The 19,029-nt window shown below is 41.6% G+C and overlaps 1 protein-coding gene across 1 annotated transcript in view; it reads right to left on the bottom strand.

Annotated features, from left to right (window-relative positions):
• Positions 1–19,029, bottom strand: part of STX7 (syntaxin 7) — a 181,598-nt gene that overhangs the window by 17,175 nt on the left and 145,394 nt on the right. Inside the window, exons 5-7 of the mRNA XM_085611566.1 lie at positions 8,062–8,199; positions 6,928–6,980; positions 3,811–3,907 (exon numbers count right to left, since the gene is read on the bottom strand). Of these exons, the coding sequence (XP_085467692.1) occupies positions 3,811–3,907; positions 6,928–6,980; positions 8,062–8,199 (288 nt within the window). The remainder of the gene's footprint in view (positions 1–3,810; positions 3,908–6,927; positions 6,981–8,061; positions 8,200–19,029) is intronic.

Here is a 19,029-nt window from a genome sequence, read left to right as displayed (position 1 = left end):
GCATGTAATTCCATCTTTTGAAAGCCCAGTGTACCAGAGTCCGGTGTAGCACTTCAAGTGCTCAGTGTGGCTGTCGCTGGACTTGGCCTCCAGCCTCTCTAAGTACTTTTGCGGGGTCCGACACCAAACTTCCATATCTACGGTTACTCAATGGCTGATCTTCGGCTAATATGCTAGACCATAGATCCGTCAGCCACAGTCAGGTGGAGGGAGTGTGCGCTGATTTCCTGCTCATGGCGATCCTGCATTTAGCCAGAGCCAAAGCTAAGTCGATAATAATAATTTGTATTTATAAAGCGCGAATATATCCCCCCTTAAGGGTTTCAAAGCACTGGGGGGCACCAGGCAGATTAAGTGAGGTATTATCCAGAGTCACAAGATGCTGAGCTGAGCTGCCACCGTCGCCAGGGATCAAACTGCGAACCCCTCGCTCCAGAGTCAGCCGCCCTGGCTGCTGCACCACACCCTCCCTCCCTCTAAGTGGATGAATTTATTAATAGGCTTATGGGCTGCATAGTGAGAGGTGATGTCCAATAAACAATGTAGTCCTTCCCGCTGGGGAAGAGAGCCCGAGGCCTCCGAGAGGAACCCCAGTAGGAATCTAATGCTAAAGCACACTCTTTATGAGACCAATTTCTGAAAATAAGACCCTGTATCAAATAAGTCTATATTTTCTCTTAATAGTATTGTACGTTAGACATTTCTCAAGTCTCACGAATTTGTATTCTTTGGCTGCATTTATTCAACACCTAAATGTGATCTTTCCAATGCATTGGTATTTTGTCATTTTTTCTCATGTTACAACAATATTTTGTGTACTTTTTATCTTTCCGAAGTAGGAGGAATGAGCTTTAAAGGTACATTACCAGGATCATCATTTATGTAGCACCTATGAAGAGTTGCTAATGCGTAGTACTGATATCTGGAGGTGCAATTGAGCCAGGAGAGGAGATCGACAATCATTCTTTGAAAATTGCACTGCTAATGGAATTTATGAAAAATACAATAGAAGAACATTAAATGAGGAAGAAAATCCTGAAGCTACATGTTGATGCTTCCCTTTTCAAGATCTTTAAATAATTACAAGTAGTCGTTATAACTGCAGAAGTTATAAAAACAGACTAATGACGTGCCTTAAATTGCTTGGGTTCCGTCGGATTAGCTGTTCCATAACACTATAACAAACAGATGCTGCTAAATCCAGTCAGCTCTACACTGCGCCTATAATAATGGGATAGGCTGACGATAACCGGCATCTGGGAGGAGTTCATAAACAACTTACTGGATGGGAAAGATAGTCCCTTATGAGTCCCGAATTTGCTAAAAAAAAACACAGTACATCAAATATGTCAGTAGACAGGTGGAAAATTCAAAGTTAACCACAGGGGGCCAGATATATAAATTACACCCAAGTAATATCTTTGCAGAATGAAAAATATATTTTGGCTGTATCATCGAGCTCAAAGAGAGTACAGACTGGGATCCCACCATGCAAGTAGGTTCAAGCTATTGTCCTGACTGATAGGCTGTAACATTTGCACCCAGAAAATGCAGTTCCAGAGGTGTACCAGCCACCAGTCTTTCAATAAATCAGCTCCTTTTTAAAAAAGAAACAGAAATCTCTGAAAAAGAGTAAAAGTATAGGTTTACTCCATTCCAGCGAATATTCTTTTTATACTTCTTCCAAGATCACCATTATGTAGTTTCAACGGGGACCAAATTCACTCATGGCTCTGCATCGTTTCCCACAGTTCGTGAAATTATTATTCTGCACGCATTGCAGTAGGTATAACCATTTGCTAATGACCACAGAAGACGCAAGTTATTTAGTTTAACACTTGCTTATGCAACCTCTCTCAGTGTAAAGCTGCACACCTTGATTAGAAAGTCTTCCCTCACCAGAATTCTCCCGTCATCACATGGTACACGGCAAGGCCCTTTTGTTCTGTGGCAGCTGCTCCATTAGAGCATGAGGCGGAAAACCAATAATCAACACCCAATCTACCACAACGTGAAAGCTAGTTGATATCTAGAACTGTGTCCACACCATCAAATTAGTCACAGTTCTTAACTGGGTTTTAGGTGGCACAGCAGAAGCTGACCATCATTTGTGTTTTACACTGTGGAACGGATGCGGTGCCACCACAGTGCCTTACGGCTTTCTGGTTGTTGCATGATGAGAACCATCGGACTCTCCCTCCTTCACCTTCTGCTTTCCTAGATGTATCCCCATTTAACAGAGAAGACACTCTAGAGCCCACCTTATGGACTCTTCAAAATTCCACTTCCATCTCTCATTCTCAAAAACCATCACCCTTCCTCTTTTGGGGAGGTTAGTATGTGCTGTGATGATGTAATCAGCAGCGTTTGCATTGTCGTTGGTATATGATAGCGAAAAGGGAGGTTTATATGCACGCTGGGCATGTGTGCACCATGGGTACATTAAGGTTGTGTTCTTATTCACATGATCAGGCTGCTTGTAATCAGGTGGGCACAAGGGGGAATTCTACTTTTGCCTGAATAAATGTGCTTGCCCCATGCACTTGCACAGCCACCCATTTTACAACCTCCTCCACACTTCCACAGAGAGGTGTCAGTGTATGAAGCTCTGCTAATATGGGGAGTAGCAGGCGACATGCTAGACTGAGGTAGGTAGATCACCCAAGGACTCTGAGCTTTCTATCACTTAGAATCCAGTTGTAAGCTACCTACTCTTGGGAGCAGACCATAACCTGCATTCAGTTTTGAAAAGTCACACATGTTTTTGGATAAGCTAAGGTTAACAGAAATGCTCAATTTGGGCTTGTCAGGGTACAAGATGCAGTGTTTTTTGGCATCACCAAAATGTCTGAATTTCATACATTTTTTCAAAGTCACCTTTCTGCCTTTCACAATGAGTGGCCAAACAGTATAGCCTTTAAGAACTGCTGTACAATATGTGCTTGGCGGGCTCGGAGAGTACTGTGTTGAAGTGTCCTGTCCGGTTTGTGGGGCAGGTGAATGAATGTTCAGGACGCCATTGTGGTTACAAAGACAGACACCAGAGACAGTTTAACTTTACCTGCTGCCCACAGGGAGGTGGGATGACAAGCTTCAATAGAAATTGCAAGTTATTGATCACACCATTACAATAGCTTAAGTATGCACGGGTGTCCACTACTGGGTATCACTGGCTGCGTGACAAACCAATTCCCACATAAACCTGAAATCTACATCTTAATGTACCATAAAGTACCGTTTTTCAGCCAATTAAACCCTCATTGTATAAATGGGAACTGAGGCAGGTCTACCCGAAACATAAATCATTTGTCAGTAGAGGTGAAACATTGTTTTTGTACACGCAGACTTTAATAAAAGGAAGTTGGCAGTAGTGTAGTAGTCAAATTTAACAAAAAGGCAATCAAGTGTCCAATAATAAGACAATGAATGCCCAGCCAAACAACATTTGAAGGGCAGATTAAAGTAATGATACTGAAGAGTGGAATAATCAGCAATATTTTTCCAGTTTATTTTATAGGACTGTAATTAAAGCTGTAATAGGGTTTGTACCTGGTTACATTATAAATAAGAGTATTTTCCAATTACTCTGCCATATGCGGGCATCTAGGCGTAATTAAGGCACATTCTTATTTTGTTTCTATACCAAATCTTTAAATATTTAATTCTTGTAAGCATCCTACTAAATGTTCCTTTGCACGTCTGCATTCTTTTCTTCTCGTCCACATGATCCTTGGTATGAAACAGGTGGATTAAGTCTATATTGTCCCTTCTGTTCTGTAGATTGCAGAATTCTACAGGTTCATGGCGTACCTCAAGTTGTCTGATAGAGGTCTCTCTCTCTTCGATGAGGCGAAGATCATCTTCTGTAATGTCTTCATACTGTGATTGGGCTTGAGGCTGGCTCTCACTGAAGATAAACAAATGCAACTTTGGTTTAAAACCCTTGCAGCATGAAAATATCATTGAGAGATATGCAAGAAGTAACAAGAGTCATTTATTTAAAAAGAAAAAAAGGAAGTGTTTTTTTTGCCCTCTAATCTCACATGGCACGTTAAAGGAGAATTCCCATGACTCATCCATGGCATACACAGCTTCTCCTAATATCCCATTCATAACAGAAGTAAGGCACTGCAGATAAATGATGTGGGCTTTTAATCACCGCTACCACAACCAGTGACCCATAGACAAGCTTTAAAGGGCACTAGACTGTAGGCCACAACACTGAGTAGGGAGTTCACTCTGATGATATGACAAAAAGTACTGTAAAATATGGGACACACAAAGTGGACTTGCATAAATGTCGACTTCACAGGAGGAAATCACAGTAGTGCAAGGGAGGAAATCACAGTAGTGCAGGGAAACAAACGGGCTATAACAACACAGCTTTTCCAAGACATGCAGAGTGGTTTCGTTCCCAAAAAGTACACAAAAATATCCATACAAAAACAAAGCAATATATTGGCTTAAGTTCTTGACAGTTCGTATAGGTACGGCTTCATGCCAACAGCAAGAATGAACTTTGTGACTCTACAGGTCACCTTAAAAATACAATACTTGTAAATAATAATCTGAGTATTTGTATAAATACAACACCTCAACATGTACTTTTTCACACCTTTTCATTAAATTCATCACTTTTATGGGTTGGTGGGGTGGCAATTTCAAATATAAAGGTAATTAGTTTTAACAAACCAACAGTATACAAAGCTAATGATTGTCTGAAAAGTCCCAAGGCCAAGGAGTTTTTAGGAGTATCGAAAAAAAGTTCTTCTGTCCTGGAAAAATAATGCAGGACTCCCAATCTATTGTTTGGAAGAACTGGCAAAATTAGCCACCTAGGAAGTGTGTCACTTGGAATAAAAGGTAAAGAAACTGAAGTTAGAAGCACTTGAAATGTTGTCCTAGATATTTAGGACATCATTGACGTTGTTGGCTCCCCGATAGGGCATGCGCACTAGGAAATCTCTTTGATGCGCATGTAGTTTCGGGCACAAATATTAGGGCTAGGAGATTTAGATCAACCAAGCTACTGATTACTATTACGACAGTAGATCTATTGTCTTGATGAAAATGTTAAAACTAAATAGACTGAATGAGCAGGTTCAGATTTTTCAACACAAGTTTCAAACAGCTGTGCCCTTGGTTTAAATGAAATGGTCATTGATGCGAGAAATGGTTAAGGGTTATAAACACGTAGGATGTCGGCCTCAGAGTGCTGGTAAATGCAAACACTTTGGATATTACAGAACCATCAAATTAATATTTTCTTTTTGAACTTTTTCTTCAAAACCTATCTATGACTCTTTTCCTAATGGGATCATTAGGGCAACCCTTACAGATAAGGAAGCTACAGCCCTCCCACGAAATTTGCAGGATAAATGAGGTTGAATATAGAACAGAACTCTGCATATATAAGGGCTTCTTAAGGAAAGGAAGACTTTCACAATATTATTTAACTAAAGACTGTAATAGACCTAAAACCATAAGGGCTAATTTGACAGCTATTTGCTTACGATGTTGGGTTTTGGGTCTAGTGGACTCAATGACAGGCAACTAAATGCTGTATAAGAATCTCCAGTTCCAGGGTTAAAGAAGCAAAGCTTGTGGAAGACGGCATATCGGAAGTACTGTTCCAAACTACTGACAGAACTTTGAAAGTGGGTTCTGATGCACAACCAGCAGATTACATTCAAAGTATTCACAGGCCTATCGAGGAGGTCATTCTCTCAAAGTAAATGCACTTTATCAAGTATGCAGAATACTATCAGACGGAATGCTAACACCTGGGACGATGGGAGTTTGATGGATGAGAACATCAGACCGCCAAAAAATGATTTTAAACATTTTCAGAGATTCAACTAAAGGGTTTGAACCTTGAAAGAATATCTTATTACTGGAATAATTTATGGGTTAAATATTAGAAGCCAACAAGAGCTGTTGGCACTATCAATGTTACCTTCCATCAAACGTGTGAATTGTTTTTTAGTCTTCTGAAACAGATATATTATTACAGTGAGGATCGACGAGTTAGAACCACTTCAGCATCCATGTGTCAGTACTACAACTGGTTAGATCTGTGATAGGTAGGGAGGATCGGAGATCAATTGGTATCCGGAAGAACACGGGGAAGAAATGCTCAGAGAGTAACAAAGATAACAGCCGCAGCAGAGGCCATTTTCAGAGAGGCGCTAGACATAACTAAGTTAAATAGTCCAGCTAAGTTACGTGACCTGTCCTACCACTGATGCGTGATTTTGTATACTTGCCTGTGTAATATCAAAAATATTTGCTATGTTATTTACTCTAGAAAAATGTGCCTATTCCATTGACGCAATAACTCCCTCAAAACACCTCACTTCAAATTTAGGAAAAATCTATTGTGTTTCAGCAGGGAGTTGGCGGTGGTGAGAGCTTAGAAGCAAAGACTGCCAGGATAAAACTTTTTCTGCACAAAAATGGCCAAAAGAGAAGCGCACACAAAATTGGGGGAAGACAGTTTCGGGGACATTTAGGAGTACTGTCAATATGACTTCAAAAAGCAAACTCTCGATGGAAAACATTTATTATACTGTCAAAAGAAATACGAATATGTATCCATAGGCAGCCTTTTATCATAGCCTTATCTTTTTCAAAAGTGCACTTGTGTAATCTCACCTAATTTACTGGAAATAATAAAAATTTAAAGTTCGACTTTCAAGGTACAGTTCCAGACGAAAATACCACTTAAGAACAATGAACGTGTAGCCATGCAAAAAAATGTGAATGAATTTAATGAACCATTTAAAAAAAAAAAAATAAAAAATAATGAGTTGTAAACCAATCCCTAGATCAAATCATGCGACTAAAATTGCAAGGACATTCTCTGGGGCACATATTAAGAGGCCTGAATTATAAGAAAAAGTATCAAATAAAAATAGGTATACTAACGATTGCCAGGACACTAGAGCTGCTTCTGTGGAGTTATCGTCAGGCACACCCGTCTGGAAAATAAAATAAAATTCAATATGGTTGTAACTTTAAAGTAAGGGTAAAAGGATTGTAAAAAACAGCAAATAAACTCTGATGCATAAAATAATTCTACCCATCATTTTCCCTATGTAGAATAAACACACAAAGGCATGCAGCCGTTCCCTTTCCAGACAGGAGAGTAGCACAACCTGTGATGAGGAGTGCACCATAGTTCCCAAGGATGTGTAGTGCTTAGTAGAGAGGCCACCACCACACCGATCCAATTATGTACCACCACATGATGGTTTACCAGTACAGGAACTTGGTAGAAACATTATCCACCCTTCAATAGCAACACTGATGCAGAATGGACGTGTCAAGCACTACTTTAGTCGGGGTAGTACAACGATCTGGGGTAGGCTGGCTTCTATGTTCACAAGTATGAAATCAAAGATCTGGTACTCCTTATTCCTTATGTCTATGATTGCCAAGGGTGTGAGGTTCTTTCTACAAACTATACAAAGCATCAGTAGGCCCTTACTTCAGTCGATGGTGTTAGAAATATTTAGGGCACCCCTTCCTGCAGGGATGGTGAGGGGGGGCCCCAGGCAATACCCATACCCTCTAGGTGACAGGTTGAGGGGACCACTCTCTTCAGTAGAGGTCTGCCCCCCCCCCCGTCTCACCCCCCGGCCCATGGGGACTGCAGGGGAGTCGTTAAGCCCCTGCTTTCAGTTTTTATGTTAAGTACAGTGAGATGAGTAGAACAGTTGCTATCTTTCTAGGGGCAAAATAAGTCAGTGGCTGCAGAACTCACACTTGCGGTGAAGACTGGCTGCCCCACCATGAAATGTGCAACCATTTCATCACTGCTACCGACTGAGCCCCAGCGACCCTAATGAACAGATTTCTATTTGAGTTTTGTGGAATGGCCATGTAGACAGCTCTACCCCAGGACAAAGGGCAAGACATAATCTCAGTGAAAAGTGATCAAATGCTTACAAGTCCTAGTATATTTCCAAAGTCTGAAGGGGAAGCTGGATGCCCATGAGGTAACAGTGCACTGAATAAAATTACTGTACATTTCCTTTGCAAGTTACGATAAATACTTACAGATACCCGTGAGCTCGCGCGAGCCCGGGCCACCAAGTCTTTTTCTTTATCAGCTGCTTGCCTTTGGATCTTCTGAAAGTTTGTCAGTGCTGTGGTTAGCTCATTCAGAAGGCGGTCCTTCAGCAATTTCCTCTGGCGCTACAAAGAAAGGAGAACACAAACACGTGTTTTCAACCTTGTAAAACTGAACTTAAAGTATCACATCCTAACACGGTAGTAACTTGTAACTGCATTGTCTATAAGGTCTAAACATTAAAAAAAATATTTCGTCATTACGAAATTGCAATGTAAACGTTGTACCCATAAATATATAGATTGTGTAGTGAATGATGCAAAGCATCCTTGGAAGAACTGGATTAAAAACAAAGCTTAGATTTTTTTTTTTAAATGCACTGAATAACAGAATAAAAATGTAGAAATAAAGAACTTTTACTTTTGACATCGCAAAACTTAATCTGAGATTTAGTGATCTTACGTATTTTAAGTCAACGAACCAGCCCAACCAATTGAGAAGGCAAGGGCTCAAAATTCGTTTTATAGGCTACCTTCTTTTGAAGGGAGCCCCTTCATGTAGACTATCATTCACAGGTAAATACCTTGTTTTCATATAGACCGCTTGCGACCCAGAGTGCTATTCTTTCTTATGTTAATAAATCGGTCCAAAATAAGACTATGGATGACCTGGATCCGCTGGTTAATTACAGCAAATCATTTGTAATGCAGATGGGTCCTAAACCAGCCAAGTCCAATTCTTTCATGATGGGGGCCATGCCGATTCCCAAGACATTTGTTTTGCCTACCTGGGGGTAGTGTCTGATGTGGCTCTGAATTGGCCCTTTGATCGTTGAAAGAAAGGGGATTTGGCCAGGGCGACCGCAGCTGTTTTTAACTTTGCAACTAGACTGAAAAGAAGATGGACTGGGGCACTCCTGCAGATCTACAAAGCTAAATGCATCTCGAAGGTTACCTATAGGAGTGAGATCTGGGGCTATACCGAGCAGGGTGCATTACAACTTGTCGAAAATACCCTCCTGAGACGGATACGGTGCTTACCGCAGAGCATCCCATCCTTTGTAATGCATGAAGAACTAGGGTTGGCCTTTCTCTCTGATGTGGCTTTTCATCCCATATCGCTGTGGATAGAAACACCCTTAGAAAGGAAATTTTAAGAGGCTGTCTTTCCCTTTATCATACTAACCGCATCTGTTGGCTCAAGTACGTCAGATAATGTTTCATCAGTCTGGGTAGGGCAGACCTATTTGAGCCCCCAGAGGAAATTTGCTGTAGGGATTTGATCTGGGTGAAGGCAATTAAAAAAAAAAAAAAACAGTATGTGGGCCAGAAAAGAAGTAGAGATTAGTGTGCGTAGTAGGTACCTTTTATTGAAAACTGTGTCATCAACGGAACCCTATCTCGTTTGGTTTAAAAGTATTTATGACAGTTTTATATTGACATGATTTCGATTGGACCTCTTTCACTATCATGTGGCCTAACCTCTTGGTGCATATAGAGGGCAGTGCCTCCCACCTTGTGGTTGCGATGGAAAATCTCCACAGGACATGATGCACTTTTTAATGTTTTGTGACTTTTATAAGGCACTTAGAAAGTCTTTAATTATTCCTATTCTTAAAAAAACAAGTTTTAGGCAGGTTAGATCCGATTTTATCTTTTTACAACAGCGTTCAAAGCTATTCAGTATTGCATGTTCTTAGCTTTTTAAGGATTGCCACAAGGCTCAGGTCTAACTGTGATTAGCGTTTATGGACAATTACTTGTCACTGTGATAACGTGAATTTGGTTTTAAAACGATCCTTGTTTATAATCTTGTATTTTAGGGGGCTGTGATGGATGTTTTCATTGCACTTGAAAAAATATTTACCACCAATATTTTATTTTAATGGTGTCCATACATATTTTGTACTCTCCACTTTTGACATAGCGCTAGATTAACATCCCTGCACATATGGGCCAATGATGGTTATATAACACTGTTGTCTTATGTATCAGATGGAGATTCTTTTTTCTGCGTTTGTTTGAATTTTATGGTTTTCTTCTTAAAAACCAAATAAAGTATTGATTGATTGACTTTCAATTCAGATGTTAAAAATTCCATGTTAGTCAACACATGCTCATGTTAAAATTGTATTGGAATTTTGAGGTATGTTAAATACTTTCAACAAGAGAAATGTTCATATGGACTTGTTAATTGATAAAGCTAACAAAAAATCGCTAGTGTGTTGTGACATCAGTAGCAATAAAATAACTATACACAAATGAATAAATGATCTGATAAGCAAATATGTTGGATGATCAGGAATGCATCCAATGACTATAAAATAAATGAATAAAATATTATCAGATACAAAACCTCTGACGTCTAACAAAAAGAAGATATACTGCCAGCATAGCAGTGAGTGCTTGTGTGCGTGCAGCAATAGTGCTAAATACAGAGGTAACAAAAAATAACACCCAATCTCAATAATGATGACAGAACTAACAGCTGACAAGCTCAGAAAATATACATGAATTTTTTAAGCATTTTGATAGAAATGAAGTGTCAATGTTTTGCTCCAAATGCCAAGCAACCAGAAGCATTCAACATCTGAAGGTTACCACTAATCAGTGGGTCAGATCCCGAAGGAAATCAATAGAGATTGTATACGAGGATAGAAACCACAGAAGGTACTGAAGGATTTTGCATAATGGTAGCTAAAGGGTTGGGAACCAACTATTTATGAGCACCATTCTGCGTACTCTGTTTAACGGTCAGAATTCATGCACTGACCACTGTGTCAAGTGAATTTGACAATAAAATTCACTCCTGTGCCAAAATTGTATTCATTTCAATATATTAATATTAAATCATTGTCATCCAAACCAGTTATTACAATAAAAACTTGAGCATTTAATTGATTAAAGTTTCACCTTGCATTCCTAGTATGGCCTTAAAAGCCTGGTGTAGAGAAAATAAAACCCTGTGTCAAGAGATCAGTATGCCAATCACCAATCCAGTCTTAATATCACATTGTATCCATGCAGGTAAGAATACGAGTTCAGCATTTATCCAACTATATTCTCTATTGCTGAAACGTAGTCTGTCATGAAGCCATAGAAATGATAATACAGGCATTAATAAATTGCTTTCGTACATCGGTATTATCTTAAACTTGCAAAACTTAAGGTGATCTATCCATCTTGAGCATAAATCTGTCCCAGAAGTCAGTGGGACACCAGTGACTTAACAAGCATACTCTGGAGCTGTCCTAAACCGAAACTAGCATCAGATTAATGAAATAGTAATTAATACTACTTAAGTACCAGAACGCTTTAGCTTCTTAAAGACTGTGCTGGTCCACTGTCTGGGGCTATCTCAACTGAGCTACGTGTGCGTGTATTAACCAGTCATGTGAATCCCATGCACTCTTTGTGCTTTACTTTTTAGTAGCCTTCTTTTTTTTATCATAAAAGTAAATGCCTCATTACGTCAAGGTACCCTCCCAGACTACTTAAAGTCTGGAACAGTAACTCCTTTTTTTGAAGAAACCCATGGCAGATCAGGCAGATCTAAACAACTTCCGCCCAATCACTAACATTCCAACCCTGGCAAAGGTCCTGTAGAAATGTGTTCACATCCAACTAGGCAACCACATAGGACAATTCCAACTTTTAGACCAATTCCAATGTAGCGTGCGACAAGGACATAGCACTAAATCGGCTCTAATGCACATAGTAGATGATGCGCTAAAAATGCTGTATCAAAATGAATCCTGCCTAATTGTCCGTGACCTATCTTCAGCTTGTGACATGGTTAAACAGGACAGTGGCCTAGACTTACTGGAACATAGGATGGGGCTATCTGGGTCCGTCCTTAATTGGTTCTTCTCATTCCTCCACAACAGATTCCAATGAATCAAGGTTAACCAGTCTTTTACATTTTTCACTGGTCACACTTGAGGTCCTACAGGGATCAACGCTCTTTAACCTGTTCATGGAGCCACTAACAGAAATTCTGAAGCAATCCAACATCCACTATCACATGTATGCCAACGGCACCCAATTATACTTGAAAATCTCTCACCCAGAAGATATCTGATCCATTAAAACAATACTTCAAGAAACTGAAAACTGGCTATCATGCAACCACTTCAAATTAAATGCTAAAAAAATGGAATTCCTCTTAATCGTCCAACTCAAACAATCTTCTGATATTGGAGAATGGATAAAGCATTCTCTTAATTGCCTTCTACACGTTATAGATTCCACAAGATGTCTGGGAATAACCCTTGGCAATAACGTGCACATGCAGGAGCACATCAGTACTGTCACTGTGAGAAGTTGGCCTGGTATATGCTGTTCACTAGTTAAAGTGACCACCTTGTACCATGCCAAGCAACCCTTATGGTGTGGTTGTAAGTCAACCTTTTCGGACTAGCTGCCCTAGTGGTAGCGTAGGCTAAGCAGTCTTTGAGGCTAAACATGTTAAAGCGTGTTAAGCAAGCTGTTTTACCATATGTAACCCCCCTTTATACCAATGAAAGGACACCACACAGATATATATTCAAAATATATATGTATTTATTTCTCAAAGTATCCCCTAGACTCTTTATGAGCACAGGAGCACAAATCGTTAAACAAGAAAGTATTACAATATACAGAAGTTGCACTTTATATGGATAGGCCCTGGTGGCCGCTCAAACCATATACTAAAATAGTGGTATAAGTACCACGAACAGGAAAGGGAAAAGGCCTAGGGCCTCTAGAATTGCTGGGCCTACAAGGAGCTAACTTCAGTTAGTGACCAGGTGGTCCACGGGTCGCGTGTGCAGTGAGGAAAGTTACACGCGGGCTCCCATAGGTTTTCAATGGGTGCGTAAAAGTTCAAAAGTTACTGCTAGAAGGGTCTTCTGGATGGACTACGAACTTAAGACTTAAAACACAGACACTAGAGATGTTTCTCTACACTTGGGCACCGGAGTGCCAGCTTTACCTCACCCACAGGAAGCGGGTGCATAGGTCTCGAAGTGCGTCGGGTTTCGTCTATCGATTCAATGGAGCCTGATGACAAAGATGATGCAGGCGGCCGGTCCAGAAGAGATGCGGTGGATCCAAGAGTGGATCGGAGTTGTAGAAGACCTGAAAGCAGAGGGGACAGTGTTCACAGTCACTAGCCAGTGACCGGCGTGGCACCAGGTAGGTACCAGGCGATGTCGGGTGCAAACAGGTGATGAGGTGTAGCTCGTCTCCGCAGCCACGTGGTCCCTGAAGGTCGACGACGTCCAGGAGTCGGTTCACGAGCTGTCCCACGCAGGCTCTCGCTGTCGGCGGTGTCGGCGACTCGAAGGAAGCAAACAAGCCTTGGCAAAAGCAGAAGTCGTGAAGAATGAAGAAAGCTGATTACTCTGACAGGCAAGGTCAGAGGGGCTGCTCCTTTGGAGGGAAGCAGGGGCCAGTCTGGAGCAACCAGACCAGCGTCGTAGTTTTCAAGGTTCGTCGCCAAAATGGCCACTAGCCAACGGGCCAGGGACCGGGCAGGCGCGTCGAGATGCAAAGTGCAGAGGGGCCCCACGCAAATCGTGGAGAGGCTGGAGGGCTCACCTTTGGTGCAGATGCTGCTCGGATGTTGGGCTTCTCAGGACCCAAAGCACAACTTGGGGGGAGCCTCTGTTGTCGCGCTTGCAGCTTGTCGTCGGTCTTTCAAGATGGCTGGCTCCACGTGTCTCGGTGCCTCCACGGGTTCCTTCTTTGCAGGGACTGTGGATCGGGCTGTGAGAGGTCTGGAGGTCCAGGTCTTGTCGGGCTCCGGCGGGAGGCGGCGGCAAAGCAGACGTCGAGTAGCTGGTTGGTGCTTGCGTTAGCAAGATGGTCACTCCCTGACCATAGGGGAGATTTCCTTCTGTCCTCTGTGCAGCAGAGCGTCGAAGTTCCCGTCTTCTTCTTGTAGTTAAGTTGATTCAAGGATGTCTGAAGTCTTAGGACACAGCTCCTACCTTTAAGCGGATTCTAGGGGCCGGACTACCTGCTAGGTCCCTCCCTAAGGGTGGGACCAGGAAGGGGGGTGGTTACACCCCCAATCCTTTGTCCAGCTCGCCCCAGGTCCGGGGCTGGTGTGCCCCAGGACCGGTTTGAACTGGCATATGCACCGAGGCTCCTTGTGAGCCTCAGGCATGTCTGATTCCATTCAAGCCCTACCTGACCAATACACAAAATCCTGTCTGGGGTGGTGCACGCACCTCCCCTGGCAGGAAACCCTTTGTCCACATCTCCCAAGCTGGAAGGACTCCCAGCAGCAGGAGGGCACACTTGTGTCTGTGGTGGCAGCATCCATTTTGTGGAGCTGAGGCTATGTCTGATTTTACCCGGGTTTCAGGTACTGTACATGTCGTGTCCCTCTAGAAGGGTGGAATGCTAACCCCGTTGCCAGAATTGGCGAGGGGTTAGTATTCCAATTCGTATGACACCTTACTCGACATGTTTTGATAAAGCCAAACCAAAGATAGCATTTAACCGCGAGGTTCATAATGCACTTAAGAGTATATGGTATGACGATATCTGGAAACGGTAGAAGGAAGTTGTTCCGACCACTGCAGACAGGCTCAGCTCATGCCAGAGCACCATCTCACATGGAACCAAGCACTCTGCCTTCAGGATTGTCAAGGCCTGCCATAGGAGTGACTTATAGGTTAACATGTGTCCCATTTAAGGTTAGGTATAGGTATACTACACCTAAGTAAGAGGTGGTTACACCAACTTACCCCAGCTGAGTGATCAGCCAGTTGTGTCAAATTGTTAGGCCAGGCCAGGGGTGGCATAATACATGCTTCAGCCCCTGGTAGGCCTTAGATACACCAATGCCCTGGGTACCTAGTGTACACTGGTACAGGGGCTCACAGGGTGATCCAATTCCAATTGGTTATGTACCTAGGGTACATGGAGTCCATTTTAAAGAGAGAGCAGCAGGCTGAGATCCTGAATGGCAGGATCCCAGGCCAACTAAGTCGAAAAGCCAGCTAGACACTAGGCAAAAAAATTGGGGGTAACCATAGTCAGATATCCACCTTCCTACAGTCACTAAAGGAACCAACTTCCAGATGAACATCATAAGGAAAATAAAACACGTTCTCCACCTCCACGAGTTCAGATCAGTTGGTCAAGCCCTAGTGATTTCCAGGCTGGACTATGGGAGTGAAACCCTCTGCATCTTACGTAGAGCAACTTTGGCTCCTCTAAAAGCTTCTCTTAACTCGGCTGCAAGGCTCATCACATGCTCTAAAAGATACAATCACATCTTCTCCCTGAAATCAGGCTGCTCTCCAGAACCGAATAATTTAAAATGAAGTCCAAGTGCTACTAATGAACATATATTTGCTTTATGGTTCATGTACTCTATTAGCCGGACACATTAGGCCTCATTTGCAACACCAATGTAAAGTATTGGATGCTATCATGTACTAGATCTATCCAGAACTAAACCTACCAATTCTGGAAACTACATAATAATTAAGATCTTAACTCGCTCTATTCTTATTTACAGTAGCTAATTGATTTACCCCAGGTCCTAATATCCTTGGTTTGGGCTTCTCTCCTTTCTGTTACACTAATTTAGGTAAGTGTTCTGTCCGAGTAGGTTTATTTACACTGTCATCATGACTTGTGATTGGTGGTTTCTGCCTATCTTGTTGTGCTCTATTTATTCATTCTTTATGTTATGTATTTAGCTCTATACGGAAACCTTCAAGCCTTTGGAAATTTGGGTCCTGTGCTATATTCAGTTTTTCTCCCCTTTCTTGGCATACAACTATTCACTCATTCAATCTTTTTTTAGCCACTGGTAATAAGGGCTTGTATTTCTTCCACATGATTTGTCTGTTTGTAATCTTTTTATCATCTGTATTTCTCTTATCAGCTCTTGGATATGTTTCATTAATATAATCTCTTTGTCCTTCAGGGGGGGTTGTAAAATTAGTCCTTCCGCAGAAATTGCATTTTGTTTATCACTAAAAATGTTTTGCTATTTATTCTTTGTTTTTTAGATAACCCAGACTCTCTAGACTCGGTGCACTTATCTGTATGCATTTATGTTACATATATGGATTTTATTGTTTGTTTAGGTTAATGTTGTGGCTGTCCTGAAGAAAGCATTTCAAAGCCGGAACATGCGTAGACAAATTGAGAACTAATCCAACATCTAGCCACGCTATTTTATTTAGAATAATTGATTGTATGTTGTTTATTTGTCTTGTGTTTCATGTTTGAATTGTAATATAATTAATTATGTTACATTTGTCTGTATTTTGATTGTTTTATAATTATGTATGTCCAACCAATTTTGATTGACACAGTTTTTAACTTGAATTTATATCAATAAAAATGGAAATATTTTATATAAATGTTTAGTGCACTGTAGTCTATAAATACATCAATGGGCCTGCTGTAGGTCGTTCCATGACCAGTTAATTGCCTAGGTTTTGTTTCAAATCTGTATTTTCCCTGCCCTAGGACCTATTGTGCTTTGCACGGGGGTCCCCTTTTGTGTCTCAACCACCAACTTCCAGATGAACATCATAAGGAAAATAAAACACTTTCTCCACCTCCATGAGTTCAGATCAGTTGGTCAAGTCCTAGTGATTTCCAGGTTGGACTATGGGAGTGCAACCCTATGCATCTTACCTAGAGCAACTTTGGCTCCTCTAAAAGCTTCTCTTAACTCGGCTGCAAGGCTCTTCACAGGCTCTAAAAGATAGAATCACATCTTCTCCCTGAAATCAGGCTGATCTCCTGAACTGTAGAATTTAAAATGAAGTCCAAGTGCTACTAATGAACATATTTTTGCTTTATGGTTCATGTACTCTATTAGCTGGACACATTAGGCCTCATTTGCAACACCAATGTAAAGTATTGGATTGCTATGATCATGTACATGTATATTTAATGGGCATCACAGACTCTGTGTTAACCTCCTGCCTCTTTTCAGGACCCAACCATCCTGTTTCGAACTAGGTTTGATTCTTTCTTTTTACTGTTTTTCCTTCTTGACCACTTGTAAATGCTCCAATACCCTCTTGGGTCATGTTCACTCTATATAAAACTTTACAAATCAAAATATTAAATAAAATAAATAAATCCATCAGCAAAGTGGTCTACAACAGTAAAATGTGTTCAAAACAGAATACTTCTTTGATCCTCCTCACTTTAGATGCGCCTCCTCTTCACTGACCTGCATGAAACTAAAAATCAAGAGTAAGTTAAACATACAGGCTGTTAATTGGATGGTGGGAGCAGTCACCAACTAGTTTGTGTTAGAGTCACTGGTTATTATTACTCTTTTGTTATCAGAACCCCTACACTTAAATTTTAACTATTGGTATGTTTTCTTTTTTTACTGCGGTAAATAGAAATCGGTTTACAGGTTGAGAAGTGGAGAGATGTGTCCCCATTAAGAGCAGGATGGCTCAGGTCTATACCCAACCCCTGCCTGAGATTCAAAGGATAGCATGGCACTGTACCCAGTACCTTCTTAACTTCAGAGAGTGCCTACCCTGTCTCCTACAGATTAAACGATCACCTTGTTGGCCTGCTCTTTGTCTCTTTAGATAGGCTGTCCCTCATCCAAAGGGAGGGAAGGAACTGACCCGAATTGGCTTGAGGGTAGGACAAAAGGGAAGGTGTGGCCTCCACCACTGGCTGGAACTGCTTGTGATAGTGGCAGATTGAGATCCTCTTTCAAAAAGCTCTTGGATCTGTGTGGATCAAATGATGGACTGCCCTACTGTCTGAAGAACCTGAAGGAACGTGGGACCCGCTTGCCTTGCACCCAGGACCTGAGGACTCCAAGGGTCAACTTACACACCTCCTGTTTGAGCTACTTGGACACAACAAGCTTCCAGAGGTCTTTCTTCCTGCAACTGTCCAGCTTACCAGTTCGAAATGAACCTGCCCTGGAACCCTGCTGCTGGTTTCAGATGGAAGGAGTCCTAATCCCCATGTGGTGCTTCTCACGTCCTGAAACCTTGGATTAGTATTAGAATGTATTTCTCTGGCCTAACACTAAAGCTGGGACTTCTGGACACATTTCGAATGTTAGAACAGACATGTAACAAGGGTCTACCTACAAGTTGACCTTCTGATGGTGCATCGCTGGTGGGATTGACTTCACCTCAGCTCCCACTATATTCTTTTCAGTATCAACAAATCCTGTTTAGTGGGATCGCCAGACAACTGTATCTGGCCTTCTGAAATCCTCTTTGGGTTCAGCCTGCAGCCTCAGCCTGCTGGGGAAATCCAAGCCCCTGAAAAACGTCTATGTTCGAAGGTAGATATCTTCGGCGGGCCAGACGTTGAGCAGCACCCCATTGACTATGACAACGACCCCCTAGACGTGAAATTTTGACTTTTCCTTTTCTGAACTTTTTTCACCTTGGTTGATCTCATCTTTGGACACCACTTAGTGCCTTGCTGAAGTTTTTGCCTTCTCAGAATTTCTTTTAAGTCTGAAGGGAACTCTTGGACCAGACCCAACCTGGTCCTTGAATCCGACCGACGCTCCATCACCGTCTGCCGGAATGTTTGACTTTGACCCAGTCTGGCGCAACAAGATAACCAGGGTAGGTGTTCTTTTTCATACGATGTTTTTATTCAATTTTTAAAAATACATCGCCTTGGTTATATTGATTGGGTTTATGTCGTTTTTGGTGTCTTTTTATTCAATAAAATCTAGTATATTTTTCAAATTGGTTTTGGAGTTTCTTGTCTTGAGTTTTTGCTTTATTACTGTTTGTGTGCAACAAATACTTTACACAATGCCTCTACTGACTAACACAGCTGGAATTCAGACAGTAGCCCCAGAACCTAATCCAGAAACTCAGAAGTACAACTTAACTTGTTGGCCCCACCAGAGTATTCTATTCTTCACTATGACTGGAAATGGAAAAACTGCTGGAGGCGTCACAAAAATCCAAAGACAGTACTGAA

Source organism: Triturus cristatus, chromosome 6 (genome assembly GCF_964204655.1).
Source record: "Triturus cristatus chromosome 6, aTriCri1.1, whole genome shotgun sequence".
Classification (NCBI taxonomy): Eukaryota; Metazoa; Chordata; class Amphibia; order Caudata; family Salamandridae; genus Triturus; species Triturus cristatus.
This window is presented reverse-complemented; position numbering and strand designations above follow the sequence as displayed.